At 48.3% G+C, this 18,071-nt stretch overlaps 1 protein-coding gene across 10 annotated transcripts in view; it reads right to left on the reverse strand.

The window, feature by feature from the left end:
- Positions 1 to 18,071, reverse strand: part of ZMYND8 (zinc finger MYND-type containing 8) — a 122,827-nt gene that overhangs the window by 102,246 nt on the left and 2,510 nt on the right. For 5 of the 10 annotated variants that reach the window (XM_029919326.1, XM_029919336.1, XM_029919333.1 and 2 more), the window contains exon 3: positions 9,614 to 9,684. In XM_029919326.1, coding sequence (XP_029775186.1) covers positions 9,614 to 9,684 — 71 coding nt within the window. Of the gene's footprint in view, positions 1 to 9,613; positions 9,685 to 13,301; positions 13,321 to 13,495; positions 13,581 to 17,236; positions 17,311 to 17,911; positions 17,931 to 18,002; positions 18,010 to 18,071 lie in introns of those variants that run through there. The other 5 variants (XM_029919329.1, XM_029919332.1, XM_029919328.1 and 2 more) reach the window with 5 other exon arrangements.

Genomic DNA, 18,071 nt, shown 5'->3' on the forward strand with positions numbered 1-18,071 from the left:
GACCCGGTACATTAAGTCTACAGGCATCTGGAAGAAGAAAAGGAGACTGTTCTTTTCAAACTAAAGTTGCAGTCTATCTTAGATCACAGTTTCCTAGAATAACAGGAGTAGCATAAACATATAGCGTGGGTCAAGCTTCAAAATGGAGCAAAACACACACACACACACACAAAAACCCAACAACAACGCCTGGATGGCTCAGTCAGTTAACCTCCCACTGGGGCTCAGGTCATGATCTTGCGGTTTGTGAGTTCGAGCCCCGCATGGGGCTCAATGCTGACAGCTCAGAGCCTGGAACCTGCTTTGGATTCTGTATCTTCCCCTCTCCCTACCCCTTCCCCTTTTCGTGCTCTCTCTCTCTCTCTTTCTCAAAAATAAACTTTTTTTTTTTTAATTCAAAATGGGGAGAAGAATGGGGCAAACACAAATTTCCACAAGTGGACCACAAAAACTAAATTGCCCAGACGGGGCGACAGGATCCCATGAACAGATGCACAGCGGATGCTACGCTGGCCTAGAGAAGGTTCCTTTCTCATTTGGAAAGCCGTTATCCAACGTCTCCAGAGTTCCAGGACATTTTAAACCTTCTTGACAGAGGAACAATCTGGTAGTTATCTACCTCACAAAGAAATGCTTTCCACTGCACAGTTCACAGCTGGCACCACCTTAGGCTACAGAACAGCCAGGACAGAATTAAAACTCCTGATGGCTCATTTTTTTAAAAATTTTCAGCACTTTCTGCACCACCCTCTGTTTCAAGAATGTCTATGGTTATATTTTCTTAAAGAGTTTCCTTGGGGGAAAAAAATGACAGAAGGTCTCGATCTCGTTGCCGTCCTCATAAACAATCCCTTTGTGAAACCGTCTTAATTCACATACAACAGGGGCGCCTGGGGGGCTCAGTCAGTTACGCCTCCAACTGGGTCTCAGGTCATGATCTCACATTCCTGGGTTTGAGCCCATGTAGGGCTCTGTGCTGACAGCTTAGAGCCTGAAGCCTGCTTCTGTGTCTCCCCTTCTCTCTGCCCCTCCCCCTCTCATGCTCAGTCTTCTCTCTCTTGTCTCAAAAATAAATAAAACATTAAAAAAAAATTTGGGGGGGCGTCTGGGTGGCTCAGTCAGTTGAGCATCTGACTTTGGCTCAGGTCATGATCTCACGGTTCGTTGGTTTGAGCCCCACATCAGGCTCTGTGCTGACAGCTAGCTCAGAGCCTGGAGTCTGTCTTTGGATTCTGTGTCTCCCTCTCTCTCTGACCCTCCCCTGCTCAAGCTGTCTCTCTCTCTCTCTCTCAAAAAGAAATAAAGCATTTAAAAAAAAAATTTTTTTTTTTTAATTTACATACAACAGTGAGAACGAGGATCCTGTACTAATTAAGGTCCGGGGCTGGGTAGCAAATTGCTGCGATCGTATATTCTCGAGCATCCTGTCTCAGAAAACCTATCCCTCACCCAGGTAGGTACCTCTCAGCAAGAAGGATTTTCCGATCTCAAGCTTCCGCGGAAACCTGTGCACGGTTTCCAAGTGGCTTGTCCCTTGTTGCGGGTGACATGACACAGACATTTTTAGAAACGGTCTCAGCTCAGGCAGCCTGGCGTCCGCACCCCATGGTCATTACCGCAGGACACACACACAGCAAGGATCGAGAGGCAAAGCGGCCTCTGTACAGGGACGTGAACTTGCGGAGACCATCATTTTCAGATTTCAGATCCCTGGCCTTGGAGGGGCTCGCTCTGAGTCATGGCCACGGTGGCCAGAATCCTGCAAGGAGCTGTGCCGGGACCAGTCTCGTGCACAGGCCGCTCCTGCCCCGGAGACATGTGCTGCTGGGTTCATGCGTGCTCTTGGAGAAACTGGCCGGCACAAACCACGTTTCTAAGTCAGGCATTTTTCTGCGGGGTGGGTGGGGGCGGAATCCTGGCACCACGGAGGAGACATCCTCCTGCTGGTCAGCAGTCCCAGGGGCGCATCCTCCCAAATTACAGAACGCACGTTCCTGTTCAAAGGCCCCGGCACCCCAGGTGCAGCCAGCAGACAGCTGACCTGGCAGGCTTGGCTAGAGCTCAAGGCTATGGTCAGAGGGCTAAACTCCAAGATGACACCTGACCCCAGTTCTCTGCTTCAATACTCCATGAATCCCGCTGAGCCTCCATTTCCTTAACTGTAAAATGGGAGACACATAACAACATGCCTACGTCAAAGCAGGATCAGGAAAGTCAAATGAAGGAATTTGCATAGGATACCAGGCACCTAATAAGTACTCAGAAAACATGAAACAGACAAACACACCTGGCATCTGGGTGGTACTTCCGATCTTTCAGCAGATCATCACCTCGGACACAAATGTCAATCTGACACTTTGAAAGCTCAAAAGCTTTATCTCCAGGGAACTAAAACACTCCGGTCGGTAAATGCCAAGGCTGGTGGCTCCCCAGGTTGGGTGTCCAATTTCAGCTCAGGTCATGATCACGATCGCGTTCCATGGATTCAAGCCCTGCATCAGGCTCTGTGCTGACAGCTCAGAGCCTGGAGCCTGTTTCACATTCTGTGTGTGTGTCTCTCTCTGCCCCTCCCCTGCTCACACTCTGTCTCTGTCTCTCTCAAAAATAACTATTAAAAATTTTTTTTTCTTAAGTTCAAAAATATGAAATTTAGTTAGAGAATCGGAGGGTCGTATGAACTAGATATAGGAACAGAACTGAAAAACTGCGAGCCAATTATTGTAGTTTCTAAGGTTCCCAAGCAGAGTGCAGTTCGGGGCCTGCTCTCCAAGTGGCGAACAATGGGGCCGGTTCCCAAGAGGGGCCACGTCAGCTCCTGAGGAATTATCTCTTCCCTGGTCGGGGCAGGTGGGGGGTTCAGGGGTCCAGACACCAGCCCTGCCCTGGCCAAAGGGCGGATGCATGAGACAAGATGAGCGACTCCCCCAGGACTTTGCCCGGTTGACCTGAGGAGGCTGTGCACTGGCTCTGCCCCCCAGGGCAGCCCCTGACCTCCAGCCCCCCAGCCACCCCATGAGCCAAGGGAGCGCCTTCCAGTCCATCCTCTCCCTGCTCCAACCAACAAGAACTGCTTTCCATGGCTCACAACCAAAAAATCCCGACCAAATGATGTCGTTTGGGGACTGAAGCACTGAATTTCCCCAAACCACAAGAAAAGCAGGCTGGAGAACTAAGTAACGTGTTTGATGGATCCAGACGACCCCACGTGGACTCAGAGATAATTAGGAGTGAAAGGAGAGAGAAGGCGTTGTCCCTGTCAGCCTCTGAAGGCACGCCATTTTGACCGCGCTGACCTCAGCTGTCAGAATCTGAGCGGGGCGCCTGGATGGCTCAATCTGTTGGGCATCCAAGGACTCTTGATTTTGGCTCAAGTCACGATTTCATGGTAAGTGGGATCAAGCCCTGTACTGGGCTCTGGGCTGACGGTGTGGAACCTGCTGCGGATTCTCTCTCTCTCTCTCTCTCTCTCTTTCTCAAAATAAATACTTAAACATCAAACAAGAAAAAGAAAGAACGTGAGCCACCCAGTATTGTTAACTCCAGGCCTCTGTGAATGCAACTTATTCACCTGACCCACCCAAAGCTCTATAGACACAAGAGCGGCCAGTCACCTGGCCACCCAACTCAGGAAGACAGCAGCTCAGTTCCACACAAAGCCATCCAAAGCAGACCCTGCAAGGAGAGAAAGGTCTCCCTCAAAACCAGTGACCCCTTCCGTTCCCCCTCATGTTTCCTCACCACTGCAAGGGCCCCAAGAGCCCTGGGGAAATCAGGCCAAACCTGCGGCAGACGAGCTTTCTTCAAATCTCACAAAGGCCAAGAGGGTGGGCAGCCTACGCCAAGCCTGCCTGCTGGGAGGCCCACAGTCCTTCCCAGTCCAGGCCTGGATTCCCCATCTGGCTCCACGCCCCCTTCCTCGAGGTTACACCTGGGGGACGCCTGGCAGGTGGAGAGCAGGGCTTTCACCTGGCAGGCCTATCCATACAAGCTCAGCCCTCTTCCTGCGGAATGTAATCCTGGCTACCATTTCTGAGCACGCACCGCACCCCAGTTCTGAGCACCTGTGCGCATGAGCAGACTTAATCCTTCACCACAACGCTCTGGGGCCTTCCCCTCCCCATGGATAAGAGGAAAGTGAGCCACAAAGAATAACCCAGATAGGCAGGGGGCAGGCCAGAGTGTGAACCCAAGGAGTCTGGCTCCTGAAGAGGTTTTTCAAAACCTCTCCGCCACACCAGGCCCTGCCTCTCCGACAGAAGGGAGGGGCTGAGCATAGCAGTCTAGGACCTGGGGCGAGATGGAGCCTACATTTCAGCAGAGAAGACCATCAACAAACAAATAAATAAGGGGTCGCGTGGGTGGCTCAGGTCGGTTAAGTGTCCAACTTTGGCTCAGGTCATGATCTTGCGGTTTGTGGGTTCGAGCCCCACATAGGACCTCACTGCTGTCAGGACAGGGATCACTTTGGATCCTCTGTTCCCCTCGCTTTCTCTGCCTCTCCCCCACTCACTCTATATGTCTCTCAAAAACAAATGAACATTTAAAAAAATAAAAAGTACAAGGTCATGAACGAGGGCTATGAAGACAATCTGGAGCGAGCGTGAGGAACCTTCTGGAATACCATAAATGTTCAAGTCTCTGGATCTGGGTTGTGGTCTCGCAGTATTTAAGTTCACCAAGCTGTACACCAATGATAAGGCTTAGAATGTACCAGAAAATAGTAAACAAACGGCAGATGGGGAGAGGCAGCTTTCTCAGCCCGGGAGTGAAGCAGTTATAGACAAGAAGAGAGAAGGCTGGAACAATCCACGTGGTCGTGGATCAGAATTTGAGACAAGTGTCCGAACTCGTGTTTAGTTTAACATAGACACAGAGAGAAACCTTCATAGATGTGCGTAGGGGCGCCTGGGGGCTCAGTCGGTTTAAGTGTCCAACTTCAGTTCAGGTCATGAGCTCATGGTTCATGGGTTCCAGCCCCATGTTGGGCTCTGTGCTGACAGCTCAGAGCCCGGAGCCTGCTTCGGAGTCTGGGTCTCCCTCTCCCTCTGCCTCTCCCCTGCTCACACTCTGTCTCTCTGTCTCTCAAAAACAAATAAACACAAAAGATTAAAAAAAAAAAATAGATGTGTGTATATACATGGGTCAGGATAAACAGATAGGTTTCCTTGCTCTGTCTGCAGAGAGGACCAAGAAACAAAGACATCTCCATACCAACTAGCGCACTGAGGACCCAGAGCTTGGTTTCCAATGCTGCTCTCTGATAAAAGGAACCAGGGTGCCTTGGGGAAATGGCCAACCATAGGGCCAAGGTGGAAAATATACAAGATGAGTCCAGCGCATCTTATAATGGCTAAAAGTAAGACAGAGTTCAATCCATCAGTCAACCCCACTGATGTGAAAGGGACATAGAACTCACCTGAAAAAGTTCTCAATGGCCAAAGCTGGACATTTTTTTTGAAGATTTTATTTTTAAATAGTCTCTACATCCACCTTGGGGCTTGAACACACAACGCTGAGATTATGAGTTATATGCTCCACCAACTGAGCCAGCCAGACACCTCCTAAAGCTAGAACATCTTGATCAACAAAATATGTAAGAAGTAGTATTGGACCACAATAAGGTTTAAAATAAATGAGTTCATGGACGCCTGGGTGGCTCAGTCCACTAAGCAAGTCCCCAGCTCTTGATTTCAGCTGAGGTCATAATCTCGCTCTTTGTGAGACTGAGCCCCCAGTCAGGCTCTGTGCTGGCAGCGCAGAACCTACTTGGGATTCTCTCACTCCCTCTCTCTGCCCGCCCCCCACTCATGCTCACTCTCACTCTCTCCGTCTCAAAAATAAATAAATTTTAGAGGGACCTGGGTGGCCCAGTCAGTTAAGCATCTGACTCTTGATTTCGGCTCTGGTCATGATCCCGCAATTTGTGAGTTCAAGCCCCATGTGGGCTCTGCACGGACACTGCAGAGCCTCCCTGGGATTCTCTCCTCCATCTCTAACCCTCTACTCTCACTCTCTCTCTCTCTCAAAATAAATAAATAAACTTCTAAGAGAAATAAGGAAATTTTTTTAAACTAATAATAATTGAGTCCATGCTGTGAAAAATGACTGAATAACAAATAACTGAGGAGAATGGACAAATCTCTCATACGGAAGAATTCCAAATAATTTGTGTACATGCTCTGGCCTGAAGGAGTACAGTGTACTCCCCACCCACACGGGCTTCATGACGTCATTATAAAGAGCACAGCACAACAGGGTGGTGACCTAACAAACATGACCTCAGCCAGGTGGTCAAGATCAACATCACCAGCGATAAATCACATCGGTAACCTGTACCCTTGACGTGATGTGATGAAAATAGCACTTTACCCTGTGGTTCCCCGCCCCCTAAAGTCTGCAACCCCAGCCTCCAGAGTCTAGTCATGAGGGAAACATCAGTAAATCCCAGTCAGGGGGCATTCCACAAAATACCTGGGCAGTACCCCTCAAAACTCTCAAGGTCTTCAGAAACAAGGGACGTCTGAGAAACTGGGACAACCAAGAGGAGACAAGGAGACCCAATAACTCCACGTAACCTGAGTACTGGGTGGGATCTCGGAACCGAAAAGCAACCTTGGTAGAAAAACATGGGGTGGGGGGGGCGCCTGGTTGGCTCAGCTGGTTAAACATCTGACTTCCGCTCAGGGCATGATCTCACAGCTCGTGAGTTCAAGCCCCCATCAGGCTCTGTGCTGACAGCTCAGAGCCTGAAGCCTGCTTCAGATTCTGCGGCTCCTTCTCTCTCTGCCCCTCTCCCACTCATGCTCTGTCTCTCTCTCCTTCAAAAATAAATAAATATTTTAATAAAAGAAAAAAGAAAAAAAAAAACCTAGGGCATCTGAACAAAGTGTAAACTTTAGTTGGCAACGACAGACCAAGACAGACTGGTGAACTGTGCCAAACATCCATTGCTCATGTATGATGTTAATGATAGGGGACGCTATCTGGGAGCGTGTGCGGGTCCGTGCGTCGGGGCGGAGTAGGTGGGGTGACATGGCAACACTTGTCGCTATCTTCCCAACGTATCCGGAAATCTAAAACTGCTCTAAAATTAGAAGCCCCTTTTAAAAAGATAACAGAAAATGATGGAATGTTTCCGCTGCACTGGACAAACATCGAAGGGCTCCGAGAAGGGACGTCTGCGAGGAACCTGACAAGATGAGAAAGAGCTGGCAAGACCCAGAGTAGACTGTCCCCAGCAAGGGACACAGGACACACAGGGGCCCAAGAGGGACCAGAGCAAAAGGAGGCGGGGTGCTCAAGCAGAGTCAGGGAGGGAAATGGTAGAGGGAAACGAAGGTCCCCGGATCAAAGAAGGCAGATGACCTGACCCAGGTAGGTAGGTCATAGGGACTTCCAAGTGGAGCCCAGGGACACCTGGAGATCAGTGGAAGGAGTCAGCAAGGGGAGCAAGAGGTGACCTGTTTTCTAAGAGCAACCTAGCTGCTGGAGGGACAGGACCAGAGGGGGGCCATGAGAGCAAAGGACAATGGTCATCCAGGAGTGACCACTTTAGGCACCACAGTCATTGGGAGATGCAAGCTGGTGAAGATCTAGGAGCCCCCAGGGGTCCATAAGAAGAGGAGCGTTCTCCCAGACGGGGTGGGGGAGGCCTGAGCAGACAGAGTGAGCCTCCCACCCTGGCTGATGGTCCCGAAGTCTGACGCTCTTGGGAAAGTCCCAACAGGGAGGCCATGGGGCCTTCCAGGGAAGGGCCTCCGTGGCAGCACAGCTACGCCTCGGTTCCATCACATCCTCCGCTCACTACCCGTGAGATGCTGTCATTCAGAGCCTCAGTGTCCTCATCTGCAAAGTGGGAACAACACCTCCCACCTCCTAAGGGGACTGGAAGAAAAGTCAACAAGAAAAGACTCCCAGTACAAACTGTCAGTGAGCATTATTTCCACAAGAAAAGCCCAAGGTGGAAGAAATCTTAGAATCTTACCCAACATCCCTTTTTATAGATAAGAGTGTGGGGGTGCCAGGGTGGCTCGGTCAGTTAAGCATCTGACTTCTCTGCTCAGTGAGTTCCAGCCCCATGTCCGGCTCTGTGCTGACAGCTCAGAGCCTGGAGCCTGTTTTGGATTCTGTCTGTCTGTCTGTCTGTATCTCTCTCTCTCTCCCCCTCCCCCGCTCATGCTCTGTCTGTCCCTCTCTCAAAAGTAAATAAATATTAAAAAAGCTTAATAAACAAATAAAGATGAGAACATGGAAGAACAAAGATCACGCAAAGATTGAAAGTGTGCAGGTGAGGAGCAGCGTGAGGACACCGATTCTCTGGGCTTTCCACATTCCATTCTGACCACAAGGGGACTGGGAGACCCTCATCTGCAACTGTTTCAAAACACCTCTTCAGGAAAGTTCTTTCCCTGCTCAAAACCCCCCCATAGTTCTCCTTACCAGCCTGGGCAGGGGCAGGGCAGGGGCAGGGCAGGGGGGAGGGGGGATGAAGGGCCCTAAGACTAGGCTCACCCTCCCGAAATCCTGGGTGTGCTCTGCCCCAACAGGCACAGACCACCCCCGCAGGCAGCGCACCCCACCCCTGAGTCCGTGACCCATGCTGTCATGGCCAGGCCCCAACACTGGCCAGCTTTCACTTCTGGAGTCACTCTCTGACCTTCATTTTTGCCCAATAATAGGGATATCTTCTAAAAATCTTCAGAAAGCTTTGATGTTTCAGATGCTTCTAGGGAACCACTTCTTCTAATGCTCTCTAGCTGGATTCTAGAAAAATCTAGAATCTTCCTGGCAGAGTCTGCAATAACCTTCTCTCCAGCCTTTCTCACCTCCCCTATGACCCTCAGCTCAGAGCAGACACTGAGTGATTGTTGAAGAAGTAACACCACCTTGGTACAAACATTAAGTTTGTAGATGAGCATTTTCATCAACCAAAGATGTGGAAAACACCCTGAAGGCAAAAGTGAGTAAGAACTTCTTTCTGGAAAGCCTGGTACAATCTCACACAGACCAAAAGACAAGTTCCAATCTTACAATTAGAAGGTTTTGAGGAGTCTGATGCAGGATTCTGAATTCAAACATAAACCCGTGTTTGCTCTCATTTGCTGAAGTTTGTCGGACAGGCAAAGGCTGGCCCCAACATTCCAGAAAGTCTTACATTTCCTCCTTATCTGTAACCAAGACCAACGAGGGCTAACTTCGTTTCATTTCTGTGATTCCAAAGAGGCCTGTTATTAAAATCAGAAACCCAGCAGCAACTGGACACTCCCATTGCTTCTAGAACATGCTTTATTTAAATTCTGAATTCCTGAAAGTCATCCTGCAGAGAGACAGCCAGCCCCTCCCCCTCAGTCTTGACACCCCCGTAAAATTTACTGTCAGGGACAGGTCGGTGGACACTGGTCGGTCTACCTACTCGGACACCCAAGGGAAAGGAAATCAAACGGAGAGGATTTCTCCACAAATTAGGTCCATCCATCAAAGGTTCCTCTCAAAATCAGAGGAGTGTTCCGGCCTCGGATCCAAGAGCCACACTTCACTGCACCACAACAACTAGAAAAAGAAATTCCAATTTCCTCCTCTGCTCTGGAAGAGAGAATACGAGATGTTTACTCACCTTTGGAGCGAGTAGAGATATCCATGCCCTCTACCACCTCCTGTTCTGTTTTTATTTCCTCTTCGGCCAAGCTGAAACAGAGCAAATTATGGTCACGTTTAGGGAGACCGAGAACTTGCCCTATGGGGACCACTATTTAGAAGTTCTCACAACAAACCCACATTTAAGCCAATCCCCCATCCCTATGCAGCGCTGGGGCGGTGGGGGGAGGAACCCACGTTGGATTTCCAAACAAAGTGTTAAGACTCCTAAAGGGGTTTTGCAAACCACTAGGTTGCTCTTTTTTTAAGTCAAATTACTATTCCCGTTGTCATGCTGTGGGGGGTTGCAAAAAAAAAAAAAAAAAAAAAAGGCATTTCTTTTAGACACACAATTCCAATCTGCCCCCGTGGGCCAATGAGAACCCAGCCGACAAGTAAACAAGTTTCTTGTTGTTGACACTGAGCTCAGGTTAGAGGAGGTTCACAGGGTACCCTGAGTTCGGTCGCTGAATTCTGCAAGGAGGGAAAGCCTTGCCCACACCTCTCGGCTAAATCTTAGGATTCCTCCATGAGGCGGGAACGTGAAAAACATATATATAGTTACACTGCAAAGTGAAAAAAGATGCCCAGGTTGGAAGCAAAAGGCCCCGGTCTCCAAACAGTCACACCACTAGCACTTGTCCCAGGAATCAGGCTGGGGGTGCCCCCACTCCCCTCCCCCAGGTTTCCCTAGAGAAGGCATTCAGCACTCCTGAGCTGTGACTAATTATCCCCCACCACAAAAGTGGAATGAGGAAGGATTATTTAAAAGACAGGCTGAGAGTTGGGGGTTGGGGAGGGGTGGGGGGGAGCAGGCCCTTGGCTGGGAAGGTCCACCAGAATCTTCTCTCCCTCTCTCAGGCTGAAACTCCTGTTGAACAGAGTGCAGACCATTTCGTGTGCTCCCCCCCACCCCCCCCCACACCTCCCAAGTAAGCCAGTAGAGTGCATTAATAGGTGCAAAATGTTTTGAGGTGCTGGCACTTTCCAAGCATTCAGGGTGACCCTGAAGTGAGCAAGCACTCTAGCTGCGATCCCATCAGTCTGCGGTTCACCAGGAAGAAATGGGTGCATCCCCCATCGATATGGCTGGAATTTTCCATTCGGAAGACGCAAAGCCAGGACTGGAGAGCAGGCTGAGAGAGAGGAAGGATTAGAATGTCCCTTCTGTGTTCCATGGCCTGAGACTGTGACAAGACAAAAGAGAAGTCCAAAAAGGCCTGGAACGTCAGGGTCAACCGAGATGGGGTTAGGAGAGGGCCATGGCTCATAAGGGAAGGGGATTCAGGATAAGAACCCAGACAGAAAGGAAGAGATGATGGCTCAGAAGAAAATTAGAAGAATCTGCGCCCCTCAAACTTGTAACTAGTCCCCCGCACAGAGAACAAAGAGAGGGAGTTTAAAACTAGTTGGAATATTAACACATTTTGCTCTCTGATATGGAACCCTATAAACCACTTCACTTGTAGCATCTGTAGAGAAAGTCTGCAACACGAATCACCAAAGGAACAAGGGACAGACATGTTGTCACAAATGGTTTTCCATCAGGAGCGGACTCTTCAATGTAAGCACTTCGCTAACGTGCAATAGTACAAGGTGATTTGTGGAAGGGGCTGTATCGCGAATGCTCTTTTAGTCCAACTTCAGAGACAGATTCTCCACTTAGAAACACTCCCTGCAACACACACACACACACACACACACACACATACACACACTGTCCCAATAGATACTGCTGATGGTTTCTTGCTTGGGGAGACTGGAAATACATTTTCCTAAAAAAACCTTACGTAGCTCTTCAGAGATGGGTAGGTGATCAACCTGAAAAGAACAAATAGCAACCTTGATCTTTCTAGCAACTAGAATGGTCTCCCTCTCTAGCATGAAGTGAAATCCTAAACTTACTGCCATGGATCCCCTATTTTGAGTGACAGAGAAAACGCTCATCTGGGATCCAACCAAAACGTCCAGTGAGAAAACGATTATGCAGAACAGAGCCCCCAAAACCACTTAAAGGAGTTCTGCAGTGATGAAAAACATTCAAAGGTGTATTGATCTTGGAGGAGGGACTGCATTCAAGAGAACAATGATTTTGGCTTGGAGGCGCGCACAGTACTTGAGGCACTGGGTGCTGCAGAGAAGCTAGGAAAATGCAAACTAGTTAGGTAGTGGCTATTTGCTGCTGCAAAAAGAGGGGGGGAAAGTGAAGCGGTTTTATCTTTCCAAGTATTCCAAGTGGGCAGAATAATCCCCCCACTTTACCAGGAGCACCGCCAGCTTCAGCCAAGGATTTCAAGCATGATTTCAGAAACCCATCTTTTTCGCAGAGCAGCAAGCCATCCTTTCCAAGGGAGCCCCTGCACGCACTTGCACACGCGCACGCACACACAATAACTTGCATTTGACTAAAGGAAATTGCAGTGTCTATGCGTTAAAAGGGAAAAAACTTCATTTACAAGAGCAAAGACCAGAATGCAAAATGAGTCATTTTGAATAGCCACATCTAAAGGGACTTCCTTTTTTCTACCCCCACGGATCTCAGGGTTTTTGGTTGTTGTTTTTTTTTGTTTTGTTTTGTTTTTTTGATTTTTTTTTTTTTGGTTCAGTGTTAAGCACTAGTATGTTGTTAGGGGGAAAATTATGAATATCCCATCAAAAGCTCTGTACCAGGTCTGAATGCCCCCACAGATTGTGGTCAATTTAGGTTAAAAACTGTTCAGTCGTTTGGAGGAGGAAAAAAAAAGTCAAAGAATTGTTAAAAAGAGAAGTCATCTGCACCTGGAGAAAAGACTTTGAACTCTGGTCATGAACACATTCAAGTCTTAGAATAAATACAGCATCTTTCCTATCTGCTAGCTTCCAGCAACCCCAGATTATTTAAATCAAAAACAATGGAACAACACGCCCTTGTTTCGAACTGACATTACTTTTTTTTTTTTTAAGGTCCACTGGGGAGGCTGGGGGCCAGCTAAAGAAAAGGGTAAAAATTAGCTGCAACCCCAAACTACAGCCTTTCACCCCAACAGGAAAATACACCACCAGCTAGTTGTACAAAATATATGTTCCCACCACCAGCACCTCCCTGCACTCACATTTACCCTAAGTCATTTGCGTGTGGATTTCACAAACTGATACCTTTCAGGCAATTAAAGAAGAAATAGCAGCAGCCTCTGCAAATGCGACCCAGACTTTCCCATCCGGTCCCAGAGAGGATAAAAGGTTTTCTCCCCCAGTGCCTGAGTAAGAAAACACAAGCTTCCTTCTTAACCTGCATGCACTGAAAAAGAGCAATTAAAAGTTGAAGATGAAGCGCTGAACCTCCAGGATGTTGTAAGCCTTCTGATTATTAATTCTGAGGACTCAAGGCTGGTCCGTAATTCCCAGGAATGCCATCCCCTCCACACTTCCAAAAGAGAGAGAGAGAGAGAGAGAGAGAAAGAGAAAACATCTAGTTTTGACAGAAGAAAAAAAAAATGCCTGGATACACAACGCCCAGATCTCTCTTTTCCCCAAGTGCCCCTACTATTTGACTTTTAACCAAGAATATCTAACCCATCTAGAATATATAACCAGCATGCACAAGGCTCTTGTTCAACAGATGAGGATCGTCAGCACAGCAATTCAAGAATCATGCATCATTCGAAAGGACTTTTCCTGTAGGTTTTTACTTTCATTCAAAATCCCAAACTGGTCCAGGCTGTAAGAAAAATTTAATCCCCAAGACACAACATCTTCCTCTTCTAGATCACAAAATAGTGAGCATCAAAATAAGAAAACCATGCTTCCCTAAATCTGCAATTAATTTTTTTTTTAAAAAATGGGGGGGAGGGAACAGTTAGCAGAGCTTTATATAAGCACTCACCTAAAACAGGCAGACTCATCGGGAGCTAAGCTATTTATGCAGGATTCTTAAAATGGCGTCTGGCAACACTGCCTCATTCCTGTATTGAAGCTAAAATGGTAGCAGTTTGTTCAATAGCTGTAGGTCTTGTTTAGGCAGCCCTGATAGTTTCAAAGCCACCTTCCTAAATATCAGAACTAGGAAAAGCTCAACCAAAGGACACCAACAACCCAACGTTTAGAAGCTTAAAAAAAAATCTGCAATGACAGGGGGAGTTTGTGAAGTCACAGGTTTCTGAGGAAAACCCTTTCCTTTTAGATCCTGAGCCTCCAAACAGGAGGCTTGGACCTGAGGCCCCTGGCCCTCCAATTAGGTGGGTGGGAGGTTGGGAATGACGCAGCCCTGGGGTGGCATGGACTGCGGACAGGCAGGTGTCCGTCCACATGCAAAAAAATGTTTAAAGGGGGGGAGCAGAGCTGGGGAGGGGGAGGAAGACCATTCCCCCTTCTTGATACATTAGAAACCAGCTTTGCACCCCTACCAAAAAGGAGCTAGGTAAAATGAAAGTGTTCCAAGGGCAGCAGTCATCTGAAAAGCCAAAGCTAAAGGGCCGCACCCCTGTCTGAGGCCAAGGTAAAATAAAAAGGCTGTTTAATAAGCCTGAAAACAGCCACCAGACACGCAGCCAGTCCTAAGACAGTTCACCTCCATCCAGGAAAGACAATCCGAGTCTGCAGAGGACAAACGACAGTAACACAGTTCCCTGAGCCACTGCCCGGGGTACTCACACATCGGGTTTTTGTCCGCCCCCAACAGAGCCCTGAAAATTAACAATGGGGTTTGCAAACACCCGCTTTCGGAGGCCGAGGTGAGCAGCCTCGTGCTGGAGAACGTAATTTACTGTTACAGGTCTGCGAATTGGCCTCGCCACTCGGGTGCTGAGTGGGGAGTTTCAAGGTGACTGCTTTGTAGCTCCAGGGGAGAGAGGAGGGCACGGTGCCCAAGGCTGTGCCGGGGCAAAGACGGGTGGCTGGCTCCTCGCCGGGCCGGTAGGTAGGTAATCTTGATGAGGAGGGACAGCCCTGGCGGCGAGGCTTAGCTGCAGTGCTGACATGGCCCCCGCCCGCTTGTTTATCTGGAAGGAGCGTGGGGAGTGGGGGGAAGGGCAGCCCAGCCTTAGCAACCTGGAGCCAAGGGTGAATCCTCACTTGTTTGCATTTAAGACCAAGGAGAGAGAGGCCTTCTAAACAGATGCCCTTTCTAAATCTCGGCTGCCGGGTGGCGAAGAAGACACTTTTGCATGTATCTTTCTTTTCAGGGTCAAGCAGACAGAGGCAGAGCCAGACCTGGGGCCTCTCGGCTGACAAATGTTGCTTCTCCCACAGGAGAGAGGAGGGGAAAAGAAGGCCAGAGAAACAAAGAGATCACACAGTTTGAAGTGGTTGGACTTTTTAAAAACCTACCTTTGCCTCCAGGGTTTTCTGGGTTACTGTCGCCTTGGCTTTTTAAAAAAGGGACCCCTTTTCTCTCTCTTCCCCCCCCCACACCCTCTCCTATTTAAGACCTGAAGAAGTTTCCCCACTGTTCTCCCAGGGAAAGAAAAAAGGGGGAATGTTTTGTTTAAAAGAAAAGGGGTGACGAGAAAGAAAGAAAAAGCCATTGTTTTCATCCCTAATTTATAATCCAAGAGGCCCCATTGTTTCTTTCTTTCTGACTCAAATCTTTGAGCTGTTAATTACAAAAGTAACTGGACGGGGCCCCAACAGGCTACCTATGTTCATGCGCAGCAATTAGAAAAACTCTGTAGAAAGTTTACTGAGTGATTATATATAATTAATTCCTAGTTACAGACAGAACACTGACCATTTTCTGGAGCTAATAAAAGCACTCACTCCCCCCTCCCCCATGTGAATGCCACTTAATTTCCCAAAGCAGAAAGTGAATCCGTCCTGGAGGGTCTTGAAGGAAAAGAGAGAGAGAGAGAAGAATCAAAAGCTCCAGTGTGTCTGTTTGTTCCTCGCAGCTGTGTGTCCTCTTTGGGGACTGAGGAGGCAGAAGGAAAAAGGTAAAGAGTCCCAAGTTCCGTCCCTCCCTCTGAAATTGATAACCATGGCAGAAAGATCACTCTACCTTGATGTGAAAAAGAAAAAGGGAGGGGGAGGGAATGCCCCAGGAATGGAATGTAGGAGACACTCTTCAGCTTGGCGGCTGGCTTCTCCTAAAAGGAACAAAGATGGTAGAAACTTCCAGAAGGCCGTTCTCAGTCTGGCCACTCCAATCGTCAATCTGTAACCTTCCCTCTGAGTCTATTGGTTCAAAGCTGGAGAGAGGAGCCCCATTGGGCTGCCCTGTGAGCCAGCACTGCTGTCCCTACCTAGTCCTGCTGCAATGCAGACATTTCTTCCCCCACCCCGCCTTAGTGAACCTGGAAAATAAGCTACTTTGGAAGCAATTAACTTTTTACAGACTCATGCTTGGTGGTGGCCACAGCACCAAAGGAAAAGTGGCCAGCTTAGTCCAGAGCTGAGAACTTGCCGGGGCTGCCCATCTGAAAACAGACCTTGGCACTTTTAGAGGATAAATGCCTTGCCCTTAGGTTTCCTTCCAGCCCAACAAACACACCATTATGCAGACGTTGAAGGCACCAAACCAGGATCTTGTGATTAGATACTGCTTCTCAGGAGGCCTCAAGAACCTCAATATGTAATTTCCATTTACAGCCAGAAAATAAGAACAAAGAAAATAGCTAAGGGTCTGGCCTTACTCGTGTGGGGTGACAGCACTGTTCGGTCTTCTGCACATATAACATCATTAGCTGCCTGCACTTCTTAACTCTAAAAGCTGGCCTTACGCAGACTTTCCTGAACTTACAAACTGGTCCGTAGCTCATTATTCAGGGAGCCGTTTTCCAACTGATGCCCAAAGGTGAGTGGCTGGACGCTTCACTTAAAGGAAAAAAAGATCACTGACTCCATCAAGTTGGCATAACAGAACAACTGAATGTATTTCCAGCATTTAGAGTCATGCTAGATTGGCCTTCAGGCTGGAAATCTGCATAGAGAACTTCTGGGTAAATTCTGAAGCTAACGCTAAACAAGAGTCTACTTTTTTCACCCTGAGGTTGGAGCTGCAGCATTAAGAGAGATCAGGGGAAGTGTAAAAAAAAAAGTGAGAGAGAAATCCCAAGGAAAGCCAAGCGTGCGTACAGATGTGTGGGGTCAGGCTTGGGAAAAGGCCAAATCTGTTGTGCAGTGTGAGTCGTGAATCAAACCAAGTTTTGTGGTGGGTGGGGTTTTCCACGACAAGTCGGCCTCCTAAAACCCTAAGACCATAGTCCTGACACCCACCCCCACACACACCACCTCCTCCGGGCTGCTGCCTCACCAATGGTTAAGGCTCTGTGCCTCTGAGAGGCACTTTAGTTACATTTCACAAGCAGATCACCTACCCAGAGTTCTAGCTAATATCCAAACAATCCCAATTCAAGGTCTCCTCCCAAGTCACAAAGAACTGAACACTTCTCCCCTGTCGTAGGGTAAACAGGAAGTATGATCTTCAATCCTAGCAGCAGGTTATCAGGAAAAACCGTGGATTCAAACAGCCCCCTAAAAATCAAGACACTATTAAAATGCCCGTCTTTGGGTCCTGCTAATGAAAAGTCACCCAATTCCTGCACCCAAGACCCTCTGTTACAAACAGACCCCAAACGTCCGCCAAACTCTCTATACATGGTCACAGAGGAAATGGATTTACTCTACTTACCCAACAAATGTTCAAGCAACCGTCTCATTTTTCCACAGTTAAGAAGAGAGAACAGGCTGGCAGATTTGGGACTTGATCAAAAAGGAAATTTTTTTCAACAGTTACATGGGATTATTAAAAACACGCACACAACAACAACACAACCCAACAACTGAATATGGAATGCTGTCATGAGCCACAGACATGATTTTATTTCCTCTGTCCTCCATCACAGGGGAGGACAGAGGATGATACAATGTAAGAGAGGGAAAGGAAAATGAAAACAAGGATAAAAGATACATTAGTTCATTGCAAATCATGCAAGAGTAGAAAGCTAAGGGATTCGAAAAGAGTCCTCACAGATTTATTGCAGGATGTTGTCCAACCTCCCTCCCCTCTCTACACCCCCCCCTCCATCCCCATCCCTACTCCAAAAACTTCCTCCAAAGCCTAGAAAACACTTTCAGAAACATTTGCTGGCTGTAGGCTGGCTTGCAGAACACTCTGTATCAACAGAAGTCAGGAAAAAAGGCTGAACAATGTAGTTTCAAGTGAAGAAACCCTGTAGGGAGAGAAAAGACCATGAAGAGACACCACCACCCACCTAGGCCCCAGGAGCTAGGAGCTCTCCTTAGCACTATTCTGCTCGGGGCTTGGCTCTTTTTAAAATACACGTCCTCTCTTGTCAGAACTTACTCGAGCCTTCCCAGAACCTCTTTGGAGAGGTAAACTTGCCTGCTCTGCTGTCTGCCATGAGCTCTCCTTGGAGAAGAGCCTGCTTGCTTACCTTCCATTTTCTTCCCCCAGCAGGCATGTGACACAAGAGAAGACAATAGTGCGGGGGGGGGGGGGGGGC

This window comes from Suricata suricatta, chromosome 12, assembly GCF_006229205.1.
Source record: "Suricata suricatta isolate VVHF042 chromosome 12, meerkat_22Aug2017_6uvM2_HiC, whole genome shotgun sequence".
Lineage (NCBI taxonomy): Eukaryota > Metazoa > Chordata > Mammalia > Carnivora > Herpestidae > Suricata > Suricata suricatta.